This window comes from Grampus griseus (genome assembly GCF_964374135.1).
Source record: "Grampus griseus genome assembly, chromosome: 11".
Taxonomy (NCBI): Eukaryota; Metazoa; Chordata; class Mammalia; order Artiodactyla; family Delphinidae; genus Grampus; species Grampus griseus.
In genome coordinates, this window is record NC_139005.1 from 39,235,412 (window position 1) to 39,250,431 (window position 15,020).

Sequence of the window (15,020 nt, forward strand, 5' to 3'; positions counted from 1 at the left end):
TTGCCTTGGCCAGCACCTCCCTCCCCCACTTCTCCTACGGAAACTTAAGCTGCCCCAAGGCCCAGAGGAGCTAGTCCATTAGCTGTGGTCAGCGGGGGTGTAGGGAGGGGCCTCTCTCCCTCGGGGTCTTATTGCCAAATGACAGGCAAAGCTTCTGCTCCCTCTACTAGAGCCAAAACAAAACAAAACAAAAACCCTCCACGCACATTTTAAAAACACACACACAACCTCTTTATCTCCTCTGAATAGATGAAGCTGAGTAACTCAGGGGTAGGTGGGCGGTAGGGGATCCATGGACTAGACCAGAGAGGGAGAGGAGGAGATGCCCTCCCAAAGAACTTTTCGGGTTAACCCTGAGGAGGAGCTGGGGGTGGAAAGAGGAGAATTGATTCTCCCCCAATGTACCTCCCTCTGGAATAGGGGCAAGGGCAGGGTCAGCTGAACAGAGAGGGAGGAAAGTCTTCCAAAGATTCCCAGAGGGTGGAAGGATGGGGGGGGAGGGTCGGAAACCCCCAGGGGAAAGGACTTAAAAGAAAAGCCAAGGAGGAGAGTGGAACGCCCTCGATCTGAAAGGGAAGAGTTCTAATTGATGCCGAGAGAGACGTTGAGGACCCCGGGTCACTCCGCTTCAGGATGAATCTGTCTCCGCAACGGAGTCGGCCGCCGCCTCCCTCCAGCCGCCGTTTTTGGTGTGGAGGAGTGTCCAGCCTGGGGGTATTGGGGGTTTGGAGGGACCAATGAGAAGCTGATCCGCTCACAAGGGTGCAGGGAGAGAGCTGGCTGGGGCTACACCCCTGCTCCCCCTTTCACCCGCCAGAACTTGGGCTTGTCCTATTTGATGTGCCCGCCGAACGGGGCGGGAGGGGGTACCGGTCCCGCGACCCCGTACTCCCTGCTACCCAGGCCCGGCCCGGACGCTGCCGGGCTTAGAGGGGGCGCCCCTGGAGACCAGGATGGAGGTAGGAGCGGCCAGGGCCCCAGAAGATCCAAAGATCTCAAAGGAGCCCCACGGGGGTGGGGATAGGGTGCAGCCTGGAGTCCCATACTAGGGGTCTGGAGGTGGGACCGCAGTTCCTGGAAAGAAGAACGGGTGAGGGGATCGTCCTAGGCTTCGGAGGGGGTCTGGCTCCGAGTTGCGCCGCCTCTGCTCTGCCCAGGGCAGCGGCCCCTGCTGGCAGGGCCGCACCCCTGCCGGCCGACAGACGGGACCCCGGACGGGTGCCACCACCTGGAGGGCGTGTGCGACCTCCGGGTGAATGAGCCCAGGGGGCGCTGCAGCCGGTCGGAGAGGAGCCGCTTCGCCTCGCTCTTCGCCTTTGCGGGCTGAGTCCCGCGGCCCCGGAACCCGGGAGAGAGCAGTGACAGGACAGCTTCCCCGGAACCCAGAGGGGGCGCTTGACGCTGGAGCTAGCGAGCCGTACACAAGCATTCTTCCTTTTCGATCCTTTCCTCTGCTGAGGACAGGTCGAAGCCGTCGCTGGGACCGCGGCGCCTTTCTTCCTCGGGCGCTGGAGGATGGGCGCCGGGCGCACAGAGCAGGGGCCTAAAGCCCCGGAGTCCAGGCAGCCCCCCAGCTACTGCCGCCCTTCTGCCTGTGGCGGTGGGAGCTCCGGAGTCCCTATCTTTTCTAGGGAGGGGTTTGAGGAAGAAGATGAGGGAGGGGGGGTCGGAGAAGGGAGGCGAGATATAGGGATGGAAGGACAGTAGCAGGCACCCAGATGAAGAGAACATGGACCGTAGAGAGGAGGAAGAGACGGAAATGGAGAGAGCAGGACTGAAAGGCGACAGGGGAGGGAGAGAGTGACAGAGGCGGAGAGAAAGGAAGAGAGAAGGGAGGGAGGGAAGGAGGGAGGAGGAAAGGGGGAGGGAACCCGGAGAGAGGGAAGGGAGCAGCCGTCGGAGCCTGGCGGTCGTGGGGCGAGGCCAGGCGTGCAGGCGGGAGCCAGTGTGCAGAGCAGCGGCCCGGTCCTGCTCCTGCCTCGGAGCCCCTGGCCCGGGGGAGGGGGAGAGGCCGCCAGCCCGGTCTATGTCTTTTTCTGACTCCAGTGCAACCTTCCTGCTGAATGAGGTAAACGCGAGGGTCCCCTCCCCAGTGGGTGGGAGGAGAGCCCCACTGCGAGCTAGGAAGAGGGCCCGCATTTGGGGGACACTGCAGCGATGGGGAGGGAGGGAGGCCGAGTAGGTGAGGCTAAGGGTAGAGGTGGCAGGTAGAAAAGGAGGGAGCGGCCAGTGCTGGCAGCTTCTAAGCACTGGGACTGGAATGGGGTGGGGGCGGGGGGAGGGAGGACTGTCTGGGGAGCCAGGAAAGGGGCTAGATGTGAGGACTGAGGAGGACTCTGCCAAGCACCCCCCCCCCCCGCGCGCGCGCGCGCCCTCCCTGGGTTCCCTGGGGGCAGCCCAGCAGCTAAACGCTAGGGGCTTTGGCTTTGTCCAGATCTTAAATACTGCTAGGGAGAAGGACTTCCTAGAGGTCCTAGCTCCTGCCTCAGCTTCCCCATTCAACACTCAGGGATTGGGATCTGTCCCGCTTCCTGGTGCACTTACAGGAGAAGCCAGAATGCATTCTGGAGGCTCCCAAGAATTCCAACTCCCAAACCTGGTTATTCAGGCTCCCCACCACCACCAAGACCCCCATGTCCTGCTTGCATGCCTTGAGTACCTGCCAGCTACCACTCTAATGACTCTCTCCTAAGAAAGAGGAAGGCAGGAGGAATCCTCTCCTTGAATCCTTTCTCCCCTCCCTGCCCCTCAGCTTTCTCTTCTTATGCTCAGCCAGGGAAAAGAAAAGGGGTTAGGGACCACATGGATACTGACAGGCACATGTCTTGTTACATGAGAACTAGAGCAGGCAGGTGTGGGTAAGGTGAGAAATGGAAGGCGGCAGTGAGTAGCAACTCAGAGAGAAGGGAACCAAGGAGAGGCTCTGAAGCTCCTGCAGGACCCAGGGGATGGGCCAGGTATGAGGAACCTGAACACATCTCCGGGGGTGGGGGTGGTTAGCATGGTAATTCATGCTTTGTGAGCAGACTTAGACACCACTGCCCCAGATGGGGATGAAGACAACAAGGTGTGTAAGGAAGGAGTGAGGTTGATGGAAGATCCACTGTTACCTACAATCCCATGGACACCCTGGTGGTGGGGAGAGTCCCTAAAGGAGAGGCCAGGAGAGTAAATACAGGGATGGGGAGAATCAGAAGCCCCAGTAGCTGTATTCTTCATTACAATCATCTCCCAGGAGAGAGCACCTTGAGGGTCTTATCGTTTCACATTTCATGCCTCCTTTCTGCCCCTCTGGAAGGACAGAAGGAATTGAAGAGACAGAGAATAGAAGAGGATATAAGGAATACTGAGGAAGTGGGAGAGGGCACAAAGTGAGAAGACAGTGTCTGGGAACTTCCAATACAGAAGAATCCAACATATAACCAAACCCCAAATGGTGCTGGCCTCAGGAGAGGGAACCGTGAAAGCAGACTGCTTCCCCCAATAGTGAGCCATAGGGGCTCCAACAAAGTTGTTCACCAAATTCAGCAGGAGGAAGATGCTGGGCAGGGCTGGAATGCACCACTCACAGGATGGTGACAGACTAAAGGCAGACTAAAGATAGTCTTAAGATGAGGCCCCTTCTCTTTTTCTTGCTAAGGGAACATGAACCAGTGACATAAGTGGGAAGCCAATTGGTTCGGGTGGTCTTCCTCTCTCTCCCACGTACAGTGCTTCCTACCGTAGATCTCACCCAACCCTGTCAGAGTTTTGGTTTACTAATTCCCCTGTAGCCCAGGAAGAAAAGGGATGAGCAAATTGTGGATTCACCCTCGTGGGTGTGAGACACTGGGAGTGGAGAAGGACTGAGCTGTGAAGCTCTCCAAGTGTAACCCTCTGTCTACCTCACATCCACCCCCACCCCCAGGGGACGGGGAAGGAGGGGATGAAGGGGTAGGTAGGCCATCAAAATTCAAAGGAATAATTTTGCTCTGGAGCTCAAATGGGTGGATCTTTGAGGAAGTTTCCTCAAGATAAGGGCTGCTGTTCAGTCTCCAACGTCAAATCTGGGTGCCCCTTTTGAAGGATACTGACTGGTAGAGCAGTACATGTGGCTCCAACCCAGATACTAGGCACCCCAGCCCAGCCTCATCCTTTTGCTAAGGAGGGGATCTGGCCTTACACTAGTGACTCTGGGGACACTTGCCCTTCCCCCTCCCAACCCCCGCGTGGCCAGGCTCTCTCACCTTCTGTCCAAGCCACGACCATCCCCCGACTTCGGCTCTCTGGTTTCTTTCCTCTTCCCTTTAGGCTCGCCTAAAACAGCCCCTCCCTACGCCAGTTCCCACGATGCCTTGGCAATGCCTGGCACAGTCCTTGGCAAGGAAGTGAGGAAGGGAACCCCCATCCTGGCCAGACTAGGATGAAATCTGCCCGCGCAACAGGTGCAGGGTGGCCGGGCCCCAATCCTCCCCCTTCGCACGGGGTGCGCAACAAGGTCCTTTGCTGCAAGAGTCCCAGCACTGAGGGGACCAAAGCGCCTGGGGGCGGGGGACGGAGGGAGGGCAGGGGCTACTTTCTCGGCATTGGCCTGAGGGTCGCTAAATCCATTCCTCCCCAGTACCATTGCGGGGTTTGCGTTTGGAGTCTCGCGTGCCGCCAGGGCCCAGACACCCCGCCCTCTCACCTGCCGCCCCTCCCCCGTCTGCCCCCCCGCCCCCGCCCCGCCTCTTCTGTCTCCCCCAGTCTCCCACTTCCCTGCCTCCCCTCTTCCTCCCTCTGCCTCTGTACCTCCTTTCTCTCTCTCTCTCTCTCTCTCCTGTCTCTCCTTAACCTGCGCCCTCTCCTTTCTCGGTGGGGTCTCGTCTCCCAAGCAGTCTCCGCGTCCCCTCCCCCGCTCCAGCCCTTTGTTTCCCGGCGGAGTATTTCCTGGGTTGCCGTATGTCTCTGTCTCTGCATCTCTCCTCGCCCCGCCTCCTCCAAGCCAGGATCCGCCCCGCCCGCAGTCTCTCCTCCCCTTCCTCTCCGCCGCCCCTCTGCCCCATAGGTGCTTGGGGACCCACCTTCTACCCGGCTCCCGTCGGCCACCTCTCCCGGCCGGGTCTCGGGCTCCGCGGGTGGCCGGCGCCCCCCGCCGCCCCCCGCGCCCGCCCCCGGGGAGGGGGGGCAGGTGGGCGGGCACTATTGTTGTCGGAGCCGGCGCCAGATTCCTCAGCCGCGCTCGGGGTGGGACCGGCAGGGTTGGGGGGTGTAAGGTGGGGGGAGCGGTGATTTGAGCTCGGAGCAGCTGGTCTTCGCGACTCGCTCCCTCCTTCGCGCTCTCGCTCTCCGCCGCCGCCCGCAGGGCTGCGGGGCTCGGTGGCATCTCCCGGGCGCGGCCCGCTGTCCTCGCCCCTGCCTCGGGGCCGCCCCCGCCCCTGGCGCCGCTCGCTTCCCCCCACCCGGACTCCCCCATGTATGACGACTCCTACGTGCCCGGGTTTGAGGACTCGGAGGCGGTGAGTGCCCACGGGGAGGGTGGGGGTGGGGAAGTTGGGGTGACACCTCATCTCCCTTGGACCCTTACCCCAGTTCAGGACTTTGAAAAACGCCTCTGCGGCGGGGCAGGGCGTGTAGGAGGGCGCTCCAGGAAAGTGGGGAGATGGGTTTTCATGCCAGAGGCTCCCCAGTGCCCCCGTCCTAGAGCAAGGGGTATCGGGTGTGTGCCAAGAGGGGCCAGCGTGGGGGAAAGGCTCAGAGCAGGTGGCTCCACAGCCCAGGACGGAAGGGTGGAGGGAGGAGGGGCTGGAGGCTGAGGGCACAGAGGCTTTAGAGAGGCCTCATGCAACGTCTGGAGTTCCCAAGGGAGGATTTATGGGGTCTGAACACAACAGCTACAGGAGAAGCCGGGGCCCTTGCAGAGGGGGACAATCCAGACCTCCTGTGCCTCAAGTAAAGGACAAATTAGGGAGCCTGGAGAACAGCAGAGAATCCGATACCAGCCTCTTCAGACAGACGGATCATAAAACTTGAGGACCTCCATTATCCCCTTCTGCTGTCCATCCCTGAGCATTGCCTTATCTCCTCACCCTGCCTCCAGCCCAGCTTCTCTCCCAGGCTGAAAACTGGGCACCCAGCACATGGATGAGCCAGCTGACTGAGCCCCATCCATTCCACTCCTCCTGCTGAGGCATCCTCAGAGCAGCGGGCATCCTGAGCTCCTGCTCAGCATGGAGGGCCTGGGGATGGAGAGGAAGCTCTTCGCTCAGAGAACCAGGCAGCTGATAAATATTTAATTCTCCTCTTTGCTTTTATCTCCTGACCCACTGAGACAAATCAGCTCATTAGGCAGTGATTCCCGGAGCTCAGAGCGCAGGGAGAGTGCCTGGAAAGATGGGGCCAAGGATGGGCAGCAGCAGCTCAGTCCCTTCTCTCAAATATCCTACAAGAAGACCTCCTTATGAGAGCAACTAGATGGCTTAGAAGGAGTCCCTGATAGGTATGGAGGGTAGAGCACTCCAGAGTCGAAAGGGGAGTGTTGGAGTCTTCTCCCATCTCTTGCTGCAAAGTCCAAGATAGATGAGTCCTAGGGCTCAGAATAGGCAGCTGTCAGTCCTTTCCTGGGACTGGGCTCCTGCTGGGGCCCAGTTCCCCGTTGATTGGGCCTCTGGGGCTAATTACATTGCGGCTAGAGCAGATGATTTTCAAGGCTGTGGTAACACCTCTTTCTGACAGTTGAAGGGACAGCTGGCACGGCCCAGGGTGCCAAGGTGAGCTTGAGAATGAACCTCTCTGTGGGGCTGGAGGGCCGTAGAACGTTCTTCCTGTCCCTGGTTGAGAAGGCTAGGACTGTTGCAAGGTGAAGCCTGACGTGTGGATGGTGTTCGGGGCAGCCTGCTAACCCATCGCTCGCTCCCCACCCTTCTCTGGTTCCTGGATTACCCTCCCCCACTTCCCTTTCTCTTGCCTGGCTCCTTGCTCTCCCCAGGGCCCCCTCTGAAGCAGTAGGAGGGAAATCAGGCTCTAAATAAATCCAACGGCTCATCTCCCTCCTCTCCTTCCCCCGTGCCAGGCAAGAGTGGAGCTGCAGCCTGCCCACACACTCACCAGGCAAGGGGGGCACCACCAGGGCACTGTGCCAACTCCTGGCAGCTCCCAAGTACTGAGGCTCTGGCTGTTTGGGCATAACAGGGCCGGGGGAGGCAAGACCCCAGAGTATGCTTGGCAGGGCAGCCCCGTTCCCGGAGTGATGGGTGAGCTCTGAGGACTTGGGAATAACGGAGAGGGGATTTCAGTCTGAGCACGACTCACTAAACATTTAGGGAGAGATCCTGTCATTCCCGTCTTAGGGTGAGAGGCCAGGTAACCCAGGTGCCCCAGGCAGGGACACAAAGATGACTAAATTAGGCTGAGATCCTGGAGAACAGAGGGTAAAGGTCAGACTCCTGTCCCAGCACAGGTCTGGGCAACTAGGAGGCATCTGATGTACACTTATCAAAGCGAGTGGTCATCCTGCCTTGCCTCCTGCCTCCTAGCCTGTTGGCCCCTATTTACTTCAGATAGCCATTTCCCACAGAGGTGTCTCCTGTGCCCCAGACCCCTGGAAGGAGGACCCCCACTCGACTGACAGTGCAAAGGTTCTTCCTGGGGCTCAGCTGCTCTTTATCCTGCTGCCAAGCCAGCCTTATTTGGTTCTCGAGAGATGGGGAACATTGTCTGTAATATGCAGGACTTTCCCTCCTTGTGCTATCTTCACGCCTTGGGTCTACCACAGACATTGTCTTTCGCTTACGCTCTAGGACCTGGGCTGACATCAGTCTGACCAGTCCTCTTGCCCATGGCGGGGCTGGGGCAGGTGTGTGAGTTTGTCTTCCCCACCAAGAATCTGGCCTCCGTTGCCTTTATGCACAGTAGGCTTGAAGGAATGTTCCTCAGCCTGAGAACATTCTACTAAACACACATACACATACACATTCCCACACGGACCCTTTAGGCTTCTGCCTTATCTCTGCCACCTGCCCCTCAGAATTGATGGAAGTGTCACTTTCAGACTTCTGCCCATAAAGCGGGGAAACTGAAGCAGGAAACAAAAGACTCCCTTTTCCCTAGACTGAGGGGGAAACCCAGCCAGCCTGACTTCTGTCCTCCTGCCCTAAGGTCCAGCTTCCTTTGTTCAGTTGTGCATCTCCCTCATGGCCTTGAAGGTGAGCTCGGCAACCCTCCAAATGCACCTTCATTGCCCAAAGGCCCTTCCAATGGGCAGGACTCTGACACTCTCCTGGCTCAGGTTACCAAAGACCCTTTCCCTGCATCCCCAGGGTTGCTCCTGGCTGGGTTGCCTGGCACCACCTCAGCCTTCCTCCAGAGCTGATATCCCCTTGGGCAAGGGGTGGGGAGATGTAGGCCAGGTGGTAGGTGTGGCCCCACCTCACCCAGGCTTAGGGAGATAGCTTTGTGTCACTTGGTCAGTCTGTCTTGTTTGCTGCCCACACCTGGCCAGTTGTCCCAGCAGGTATGAGAGGAAAGAAAGTGGGGGTGGGGAGAGTAGAGAGGGAGTAACTTTCTGGAGTTGGGAGCCCTGTGCCCTCCTCTTCACCCTGGAAGAGTAGGGACTGGAGGAGATGGGATCTAAGGGGGTGGGTGGCTATATCCTGACACTCAGGACCAGTGCCTTGCCAACCAGTGTCTCCTGACTGTTGCTGGCTGGCTGTACTCCTCCCAGGCATTTTAAGGAAATAATTTCCAAGCTGCTTTGCAGGCTGATGTGAACAAGAGGGCTGGGTCTTTGGATTCCGAAGATTCCAAATCATCTCCAATATATCATCTTCAGTACATCTCACTTCCCTCTGCCTAACAGGACATGGTCAAGGGGAGAAAAGGGAGGAAGGAGGGAAGGGAAAGCTCTATTCGAGGCTGCAGTATTAATAGGCTTGGGGGGAGGGGCCCAGATCATAGCACATATGGGTTGGGCCGGCTTTTCTGCAGCCCCAGAGGCACTGGGGCCCTTCTTGGGGAGACAGGGGGGACTGGCGGGCCCAGCCACCCCCGTGGAGCTGGAGAGGCTGAGGTTAGCGGAGGCACCACTGTAGGGTTCGGAGGTGCCTCTCTAGTGCCCTTCACACCTGAGCCCATGGGTCACAGCCTCTCCCCCATGCCAGGGTTCAGCTGGCTCCTATACCAGCCGCCCATCTCTGGACTCAGACGTATCCCTGGAGGAGGACCGGGAGAGTGCCCGGCGTGAAGTGGAGAGCCAGGCTCAGCAGCAGCTTGAAAGGGCCAAGGTATCATCTTGCCGGCTGAGGGCAGGACAGGCCAGACTGGGTGGAAACTTGTGCTAGGTCCTAAGTCTCGAGGGGTCAATGGGCAGGATGTGTGTGAGTGTGAAATGGTGTGTGTGTGGATGGGCAGACTGATGGGGCCTCCGCCCTCTGCTGATGGGGCACTGAAACTGGAAGGGGTGCTCTGAGGCTCCCCTCATTTGCACCACTGGTCAAATTCTCCAGCACAAACCTGTGGCGTTTGCTGTGAGGACCAATGTCAGCTACTGTGGTGTGCTGGATGAGGAATGCCCCGTCCAGGGCTCTGGAGTCAACTTTGAGGCCAAAGATTTCCTGCACATTAAAGAGGTGACCACCCCCCTCCAAATAGAAGCCACTTAATCTCTCTGCTTTTGCCCCAGTTCCCATTCCTCTTGCTTCGGTCCTCATTTATAAACAAGTTCCCCAAGCTCCTCAACTCTTATGCTTAACACACCCCCATAAAACCCTCATATCCAAGACCTAATCTTCAGGGTCTCCATCCTCCTAAGGCCTGGCTTGGGCCTCAGTCTCCATATCTGTAAAAGTAAGCCATTAGATTAGTTGCATCTTAGGTTCCCTGTGGCAGCTGTGATGCCTCACGCTGAAGTCTTGGGGGTCTCAAACCTGGCTGCCCTTCCCTCTGGTACCTTCTCCTGCCCCCCTCCCCTCGCGCTGCCTTCCTCAGACCCGCTCTCCCAATGCCTCCCTGGCTCCTTCACGTTGAAGTGCCAGGACTGAGGCCTGGGTCCCCTCCTCTCACCGCCCCTTCCGCTCCACCCCACCCCCAGAAGTACAGCAATGACTGGTGGATCGGGCGGCTAGTGAAAGAGGGTGGGGACATCGCCTTCATCCCCAGCCCCCAGCGCCTCGAGAGCATCCGGCTCAAGCAGGAGCAGAAGGCCAGGTGAGAGCAGGGCTGTGACTCAATAAACATACACCCCGGACGTGTGCACTTTACCCACAGTCCACATCACCACACATGCACACACATCCCCCCCCACAAATATGCACACTCACACCTAGCGTATGCATTCACAAATGGACACACATCAAAGCTCACACACACAAATGCTCCCGTCACATGCACTTCCCTCACTAGCTAAAATGTGAGGAGACGTATACAACTATTAAATACTGTCTAGAACAGACACACAAAGACGCTTATTGACCTCCCTTTCTGCTCTTAGGAGATCTGGGAACCCATCCAGCCTGAGTGACATTGGCAACCGACGCTCCCCTCCTCCATCTCTAGGTAGCCTCCCCTCAACCCACCTGTCTTGGGTAGGTGGGTAACTCAGACACAGGGGGAAGGGAGAGTCTCCCAGGTGAACAGTGTGGGAAGGGGTTGGAGCTGGGAGAAGCCCAGGGTCTCCCCTGGGGACGGGAATACCGTGCCCCCAGGGCCTTTCCCCGCTTCACCAACTTTAATCTTTTATTTCCTTTTCCAAAAAGCCAAGCAGAAGCAAAAGCAGGTGAGTCAAGGAAGGGACTGGGGCTTGGGGGGCTCATGGCTTCTGGCTGTGGGGACAGGTTTCTGGGCAGTCATTGTTGGAGGGGCAAGAAAACACAGAGGGGAGGGGGCCCAGAACTTCTGAATCTGCCCCACCCCAGTCAGGTGAAGGGCAGGCCACACAGCCATGACTTTGCCTGAACTCAGGTCAATTCTGCAGGCGGAACATATTCCCCCCTATGATGTGGTGCCCTCCATGCGGCCTGTGGTGCTGGTGGGACCCTCTCTGAAAGGTTATGAGGTGAGAAGAGGTCCCTGACCCCAGAGTTGCCTCTACCAAACCTGCCACAGGAAGGGACCAGGGACAGGGGGAGGGGATGTTCCCCCCTCCCCATCCCCCAAGGTCTGGGTGTGGAGGGGCTGGGCTCCATGGCCGCACCTGAGGATGCTGCCCCCCTCCAAGACGGCCCCCAGTCAGTTGCATGCCTTTCCCCTCACCCCTCCCACCCAGGTCACAGACATGATGCAGAAGGCTCTCTTCGACTTCCTCAAACATAGGTTTGATGGCAGGTAAGCTGCCCTGGCCTGCGGAGGCATGAGAACCAGGGAGAAATCATTGTCTCCTTCCAGATGCCTGTAGCAAGGGCTTCTTTAAAGTGAAAATTGGTAGGACCTGGGTAGGGAGGGGCCTAGGCTTGAAATTTAAAGGTGGGTTGTGCTTCTCCATGCCCACCCCAGGATCTCCATCACCCGAGTCACAGCGGACCTCTCACTGGCAAAGCGATCTGTGCTCAACAATCCCGGCAAAAGGACCATCATTGAGCGTTCCTCTGCCCGCTCCAGCATTGGTGAGAAGTCCCCATTCCTGCTTCTCTGCCCACTCAAGCGTTAGTGAGAACCTTTCTCCTACCTTTCTCTTCCCCGACAACTGCATTCCTGCCCAACCTCTTCTCCACCTGCCCCAGGATTGGCAAGAACCGAACCCAGTCTCAATTCTCTGTTCCTCTGCCTGCCCAGGCTTTGATGAACACGCTCTCCCTCCAGTCCCTTCCCATCCACAATTTGGGAGCCCCCAAAGCCCTGTTGGAGTCAGATGGGGTGGAGCCACTGGTGAGCATTGCGGCTCGCTCCCTCCCTCCCACCCTCCATAGCTGAAGTGCAGAGTGAGATCGAGCGCATATTCGAGCTGGCCAAGTCCCTGCAGCTAGTAGTGTTGGATGCTGACACCATCAACCACCCAGCACAGCTGGCCAAGACCTCACTGGCCCCCATCATCGTCTTTGTCAAAGTATCCTCACCGAAGGTAAGTCAGTGGTGGTGATGGAGAAGGCCCACAGGGCTGCCCTCCTAGAATGTGGTACAACTCTGCTTGGTCCCTGCCCAAGGGCTCCTGAATCCCCTTTTCCTGCTGCCCCTTAACACAATTCTAAGTCATCCTCGCCTGCTCCTCATGCAGTATCGCAGGTCGGGGACATGCCCAGTTCTTTGTAGGCCCAGCTCTGCCCTTTTCCCTCAGGTACTCCAGCGTCTCATCCGCTCCCGGGGGAAGTCACAGATGAAGCACCTGACTGTACAGATGATGGCATATGATAAGCTGGTTCAGTGCCCACCAGTGAGTGGTACTCCTGTGCCCGCTCTTGCTTTTCCAGGGCTGGGGGAGTGCTGGAGATGGGTGGAGGGCTCCTGCTGAGAAGAAGCCAATATTCCCCCTTTTCCTTCCCTCCAGGAGTCATTCGATGTGATTCTGGATGAGAACCAGCTGGAGGATGCCTGTGAGCACCTGGCTGAGTACCTGGAGGTCTACTGGAGGGCCACCCACCACCCAGCCCCCGGCCCTGGACTTCTCGGCCCTCCCAGTACCATACCTGGACTTCAGGTAGCCATTTCCAAGGGCACAGATGCTCAGGCTAAGCCAGCCAAAACAATGCCCCCTCCCTGCCCGGAGGATCACCCTTGGCCTCCAGTTTGAAGGCCAAAGGGTCAGAGAGCAGAGCTAGGGCATATGGGCGAAGGCACTTCCTGATGAGAGGGAATAAAGCAATGAGATGCGTGATCAAAGGCTATTTCTTTAGGACTCCAAAGAAACACACTTTCCAAACCCTTCTCCTTAGTCTGTCTTGAAGGCAGAGCCTGAATTTTGTGTGAGTCAGAAGCTGCAGTTTTCCGTGTCTGAAGTGGGAGAATGCTCCAGTATGCTTCTCCTTCCTTGCACTATTTCGTGTCCGCAGGGCCTGAGAGTTGAGGGGGAAGAAATCCCCACCCTGCTGGAGGTGGCAGGGAGACCAAGGCGAGGTCCGCATGGCCTCACTTAGAGCTTCTGTCTTGCCCCAGAACCAGCAGCTGCTAGGGGAGCGTGGCGAGGAGCACTCACCCCTCGAGCGGGACAGCTTGATGCCCTCCGATGAGGCCAGCGAGAGCTCCCGCCAAGCCTGGACAGGATCTTCGCAGCGCAGCTCCCGCCACCTGGAGGAGGACTATGCAGATGCCTATCAGGACCTGTACCAGCCTCACCGCCAACACACCTCGGGGCTGCCTAGTGCTAACGGGCACGACCCCCAAGACCGGCTCCTGGCGCAGGACTCGGAGCACAACCACAATGACCGGAACTGGCAGCGCAACCGGCCCTGGCCCAAGGATAGCTACTGACAGCCTCCTGCTGCCCGACCCTGGCAGGCACAGGCACAGCTATCTGGGGCACCCGCTCCAGGCAGGTTGGAGTTAGACTGGCATTAGGCTGGCACTAGGCTCAGCCCCCAAAACCCCCTGCCCAGCCCCAGCTCCAGGGCTGCCTGCAGTCCCAAGGTTCTGGGAGAAGCGCGGGGCCCCCTCACCTCCTGGGCACAGTGACCCCCCTAGGCTCCCATTCCAGGTACTAGCTGTGTGTGCTGCACCCCTGGCACCTTCCTCTCCTCCTGCACAAGAAGCTGCCCCACTGGGCAGTGCCCTCAGGCCAGGATCCCCTTAGCAGGGGCCTTCCCACCAGACTCAGGGAAGGGATGCCCCCTCAAAGTGACAAGAAGGTGGGGTGTGGGCAGCATGACATGAGGAAGAAACAAGGTCCCTGAGCAGCTACTATCCTAACCCAAGGGACTCAGGGGTTGTGCTTTGGGGTGTGAGAGCCTCCACTCGCCTCACTGCCACACATTAGAAATGAGACAATCAAAGCCCAACAGGGTGGCACTCCCATCCATCAGCTGGGGTGGGGCATCCACACACGAGGCTGGAGCACAGGCAGGCTGGGCTAGGGCCAAAGGCCTCACAGTTGAAGCCCTTGAAGGGAAGGGCTCTCCTCACCTGCCAGGAAGCTTCCTAACATCTGAAGGACCAGGACATGGTCAGGCCAAATGGCAGACGGGAGCCCACCTGGATTGGGGCTTTGGGAAGGGAGGGCGTGTGTAGCGCAGAACGTATGGACAGCGTCAGGGGCCTCCTTGCCCCACTCATTCTTTTGCTCTTGCATCCTGTCATCTCTGTTCTTGGCCTTCATGCCTCCTGGGGGATACGGGCCTCAGACTTTATTCCCTGATTCATAGCAGCTGCTTGTTAAGTTAGGGTTAGAGGGGGAGAGATAGGACCCAGTGGACAGCCCCCAGAGGCCCTGTGTACCCACCTTAAGGCTCTAGTGTGTGACCTACAGAGCATGCTCCACAGGACCCTGCCCCACCTCACCGTCATCACTAATAAACACCACGCACCATCCCGGGCTCCTGGTGTATGTCTGCTGGCTCAAGTAGCCAAGTTCCTCACTGCAGGGCCAAGTCTGGAGGAGGTAAAGAAGTATCCTGGCCGCCTCTCTCTCACAAAGAACCCATTAAATGGGAAGGGAAAAGGACAGAGCTGGGGAGGCACTATACTCCCAGGTACCCCTCCATGCCCAGGGCCTGGAGGGAAACTTTCAGCGGCACAGAAGGGACTTGTTTGGGGAGGTGGAGAAGAGGCTTAGTCACCTTACACGGTTCCTACCTCAGGCCAAAAAGGTCCTGAAGTAGTTGCAACTTGAACTCCAGGTACTTGCCCAGCTTTTTGATGGGTAAGGAAGAGCATGTGATAAGAGTACTGGGGGAGGACCCAGGCCGTGCAGCCCTCTAGCCCTCTCTCCACAACCTGAACTCAGCCGGGCCCAGCTCACCTTTCCGTGGTGCCTCTGGTGCCTGTCTCCACAACCTCCCATGAGCAGTGGGCTCGGCAGTTAGGGAGCCACAAGCAAAGGTCCTGAAGACTTGGTGTCAAGCACACTGCACCAGGGCGGGAGAGTGGTTCTGACTGCTTCACCTGCCAAAGTTTCACAACTGCTTTCCTTTCTCACCCTTGTG

General features: G+C 58.2%; 1 protein-coding gene across 5 annotated transcripts; it reads left to right on the forward strand.

The window, feature by feature from the left end:
- The first annotated feature begins 858 nt into the window (after positions 1-858).
- Positions 859-14,531, forward strand: CACNB3 (calcium voltage-gated channel auxiliary subunit beta 3). Of its 5 annotated transcripts, none has more exons than XM_082665034.1 (13): positions 859-959; positions 9,117-9,239; positions 9,462-9,584; positions 10,046-10,161; positions 10,445-10,509; positions 10,710-10,729; positions 10,928-11,008; positions 11,219-11,277; positions 11,446-11,555; positions 11,859-12,010; positions 12,224-12,319; positions 12,434-12,583; positions 13,039-14,531. In XM_082665034.1, exons 1-13 carry the CDS (start codon positions 954-956, stop codon positions 13,351-13,353), a joined length of 1,416 nt encoding a protein of 471 aa, XP_082521160.1. In that variant the 5' UTR covers positions 859-953; the 3' UTR covers positions 13,354-14,531. The 5 variants fall into 5 exon arrangements, with proteins under 5 accessions (XP_082521160.1, XP_082521159.1, XP_082521158.1 ...); XM_082665033.1 differs by lacking the exon at positions 859-959 and adding an exon at positions 1,964-2,068; XM_082665032.1 differs by lacking the exon at positions 859-959 and adding an exon at positions 5,139-5,477.
- The last annotated feature ends 489 nt before the right edge of the window (positions 14,532-15,020 follow it).

Coding starts and splice junctions, on each gene's coding strand:
- CACNB3 (XM_082665036.1), top strand. CDS start 5,433: ATGTATGACGACTCCTACGTGCCCGGGTTTGAGGACTCGGAGGCG. Junction 10,162..10,444: donor AAGCAGGAGCAGAAGGCCAG/GTGAGAGCAGGG, acceptor TTCTGCTCTTAG/GAGATCTGGGAACCCATCCA. Junction 12,011..12,223: donor TCAAAGTATCCTCACCGAAG/GTAAGTCAGTGG, acceptor CTTTTCCCTCAG/GTACTCCAGCGTCTCATCCG.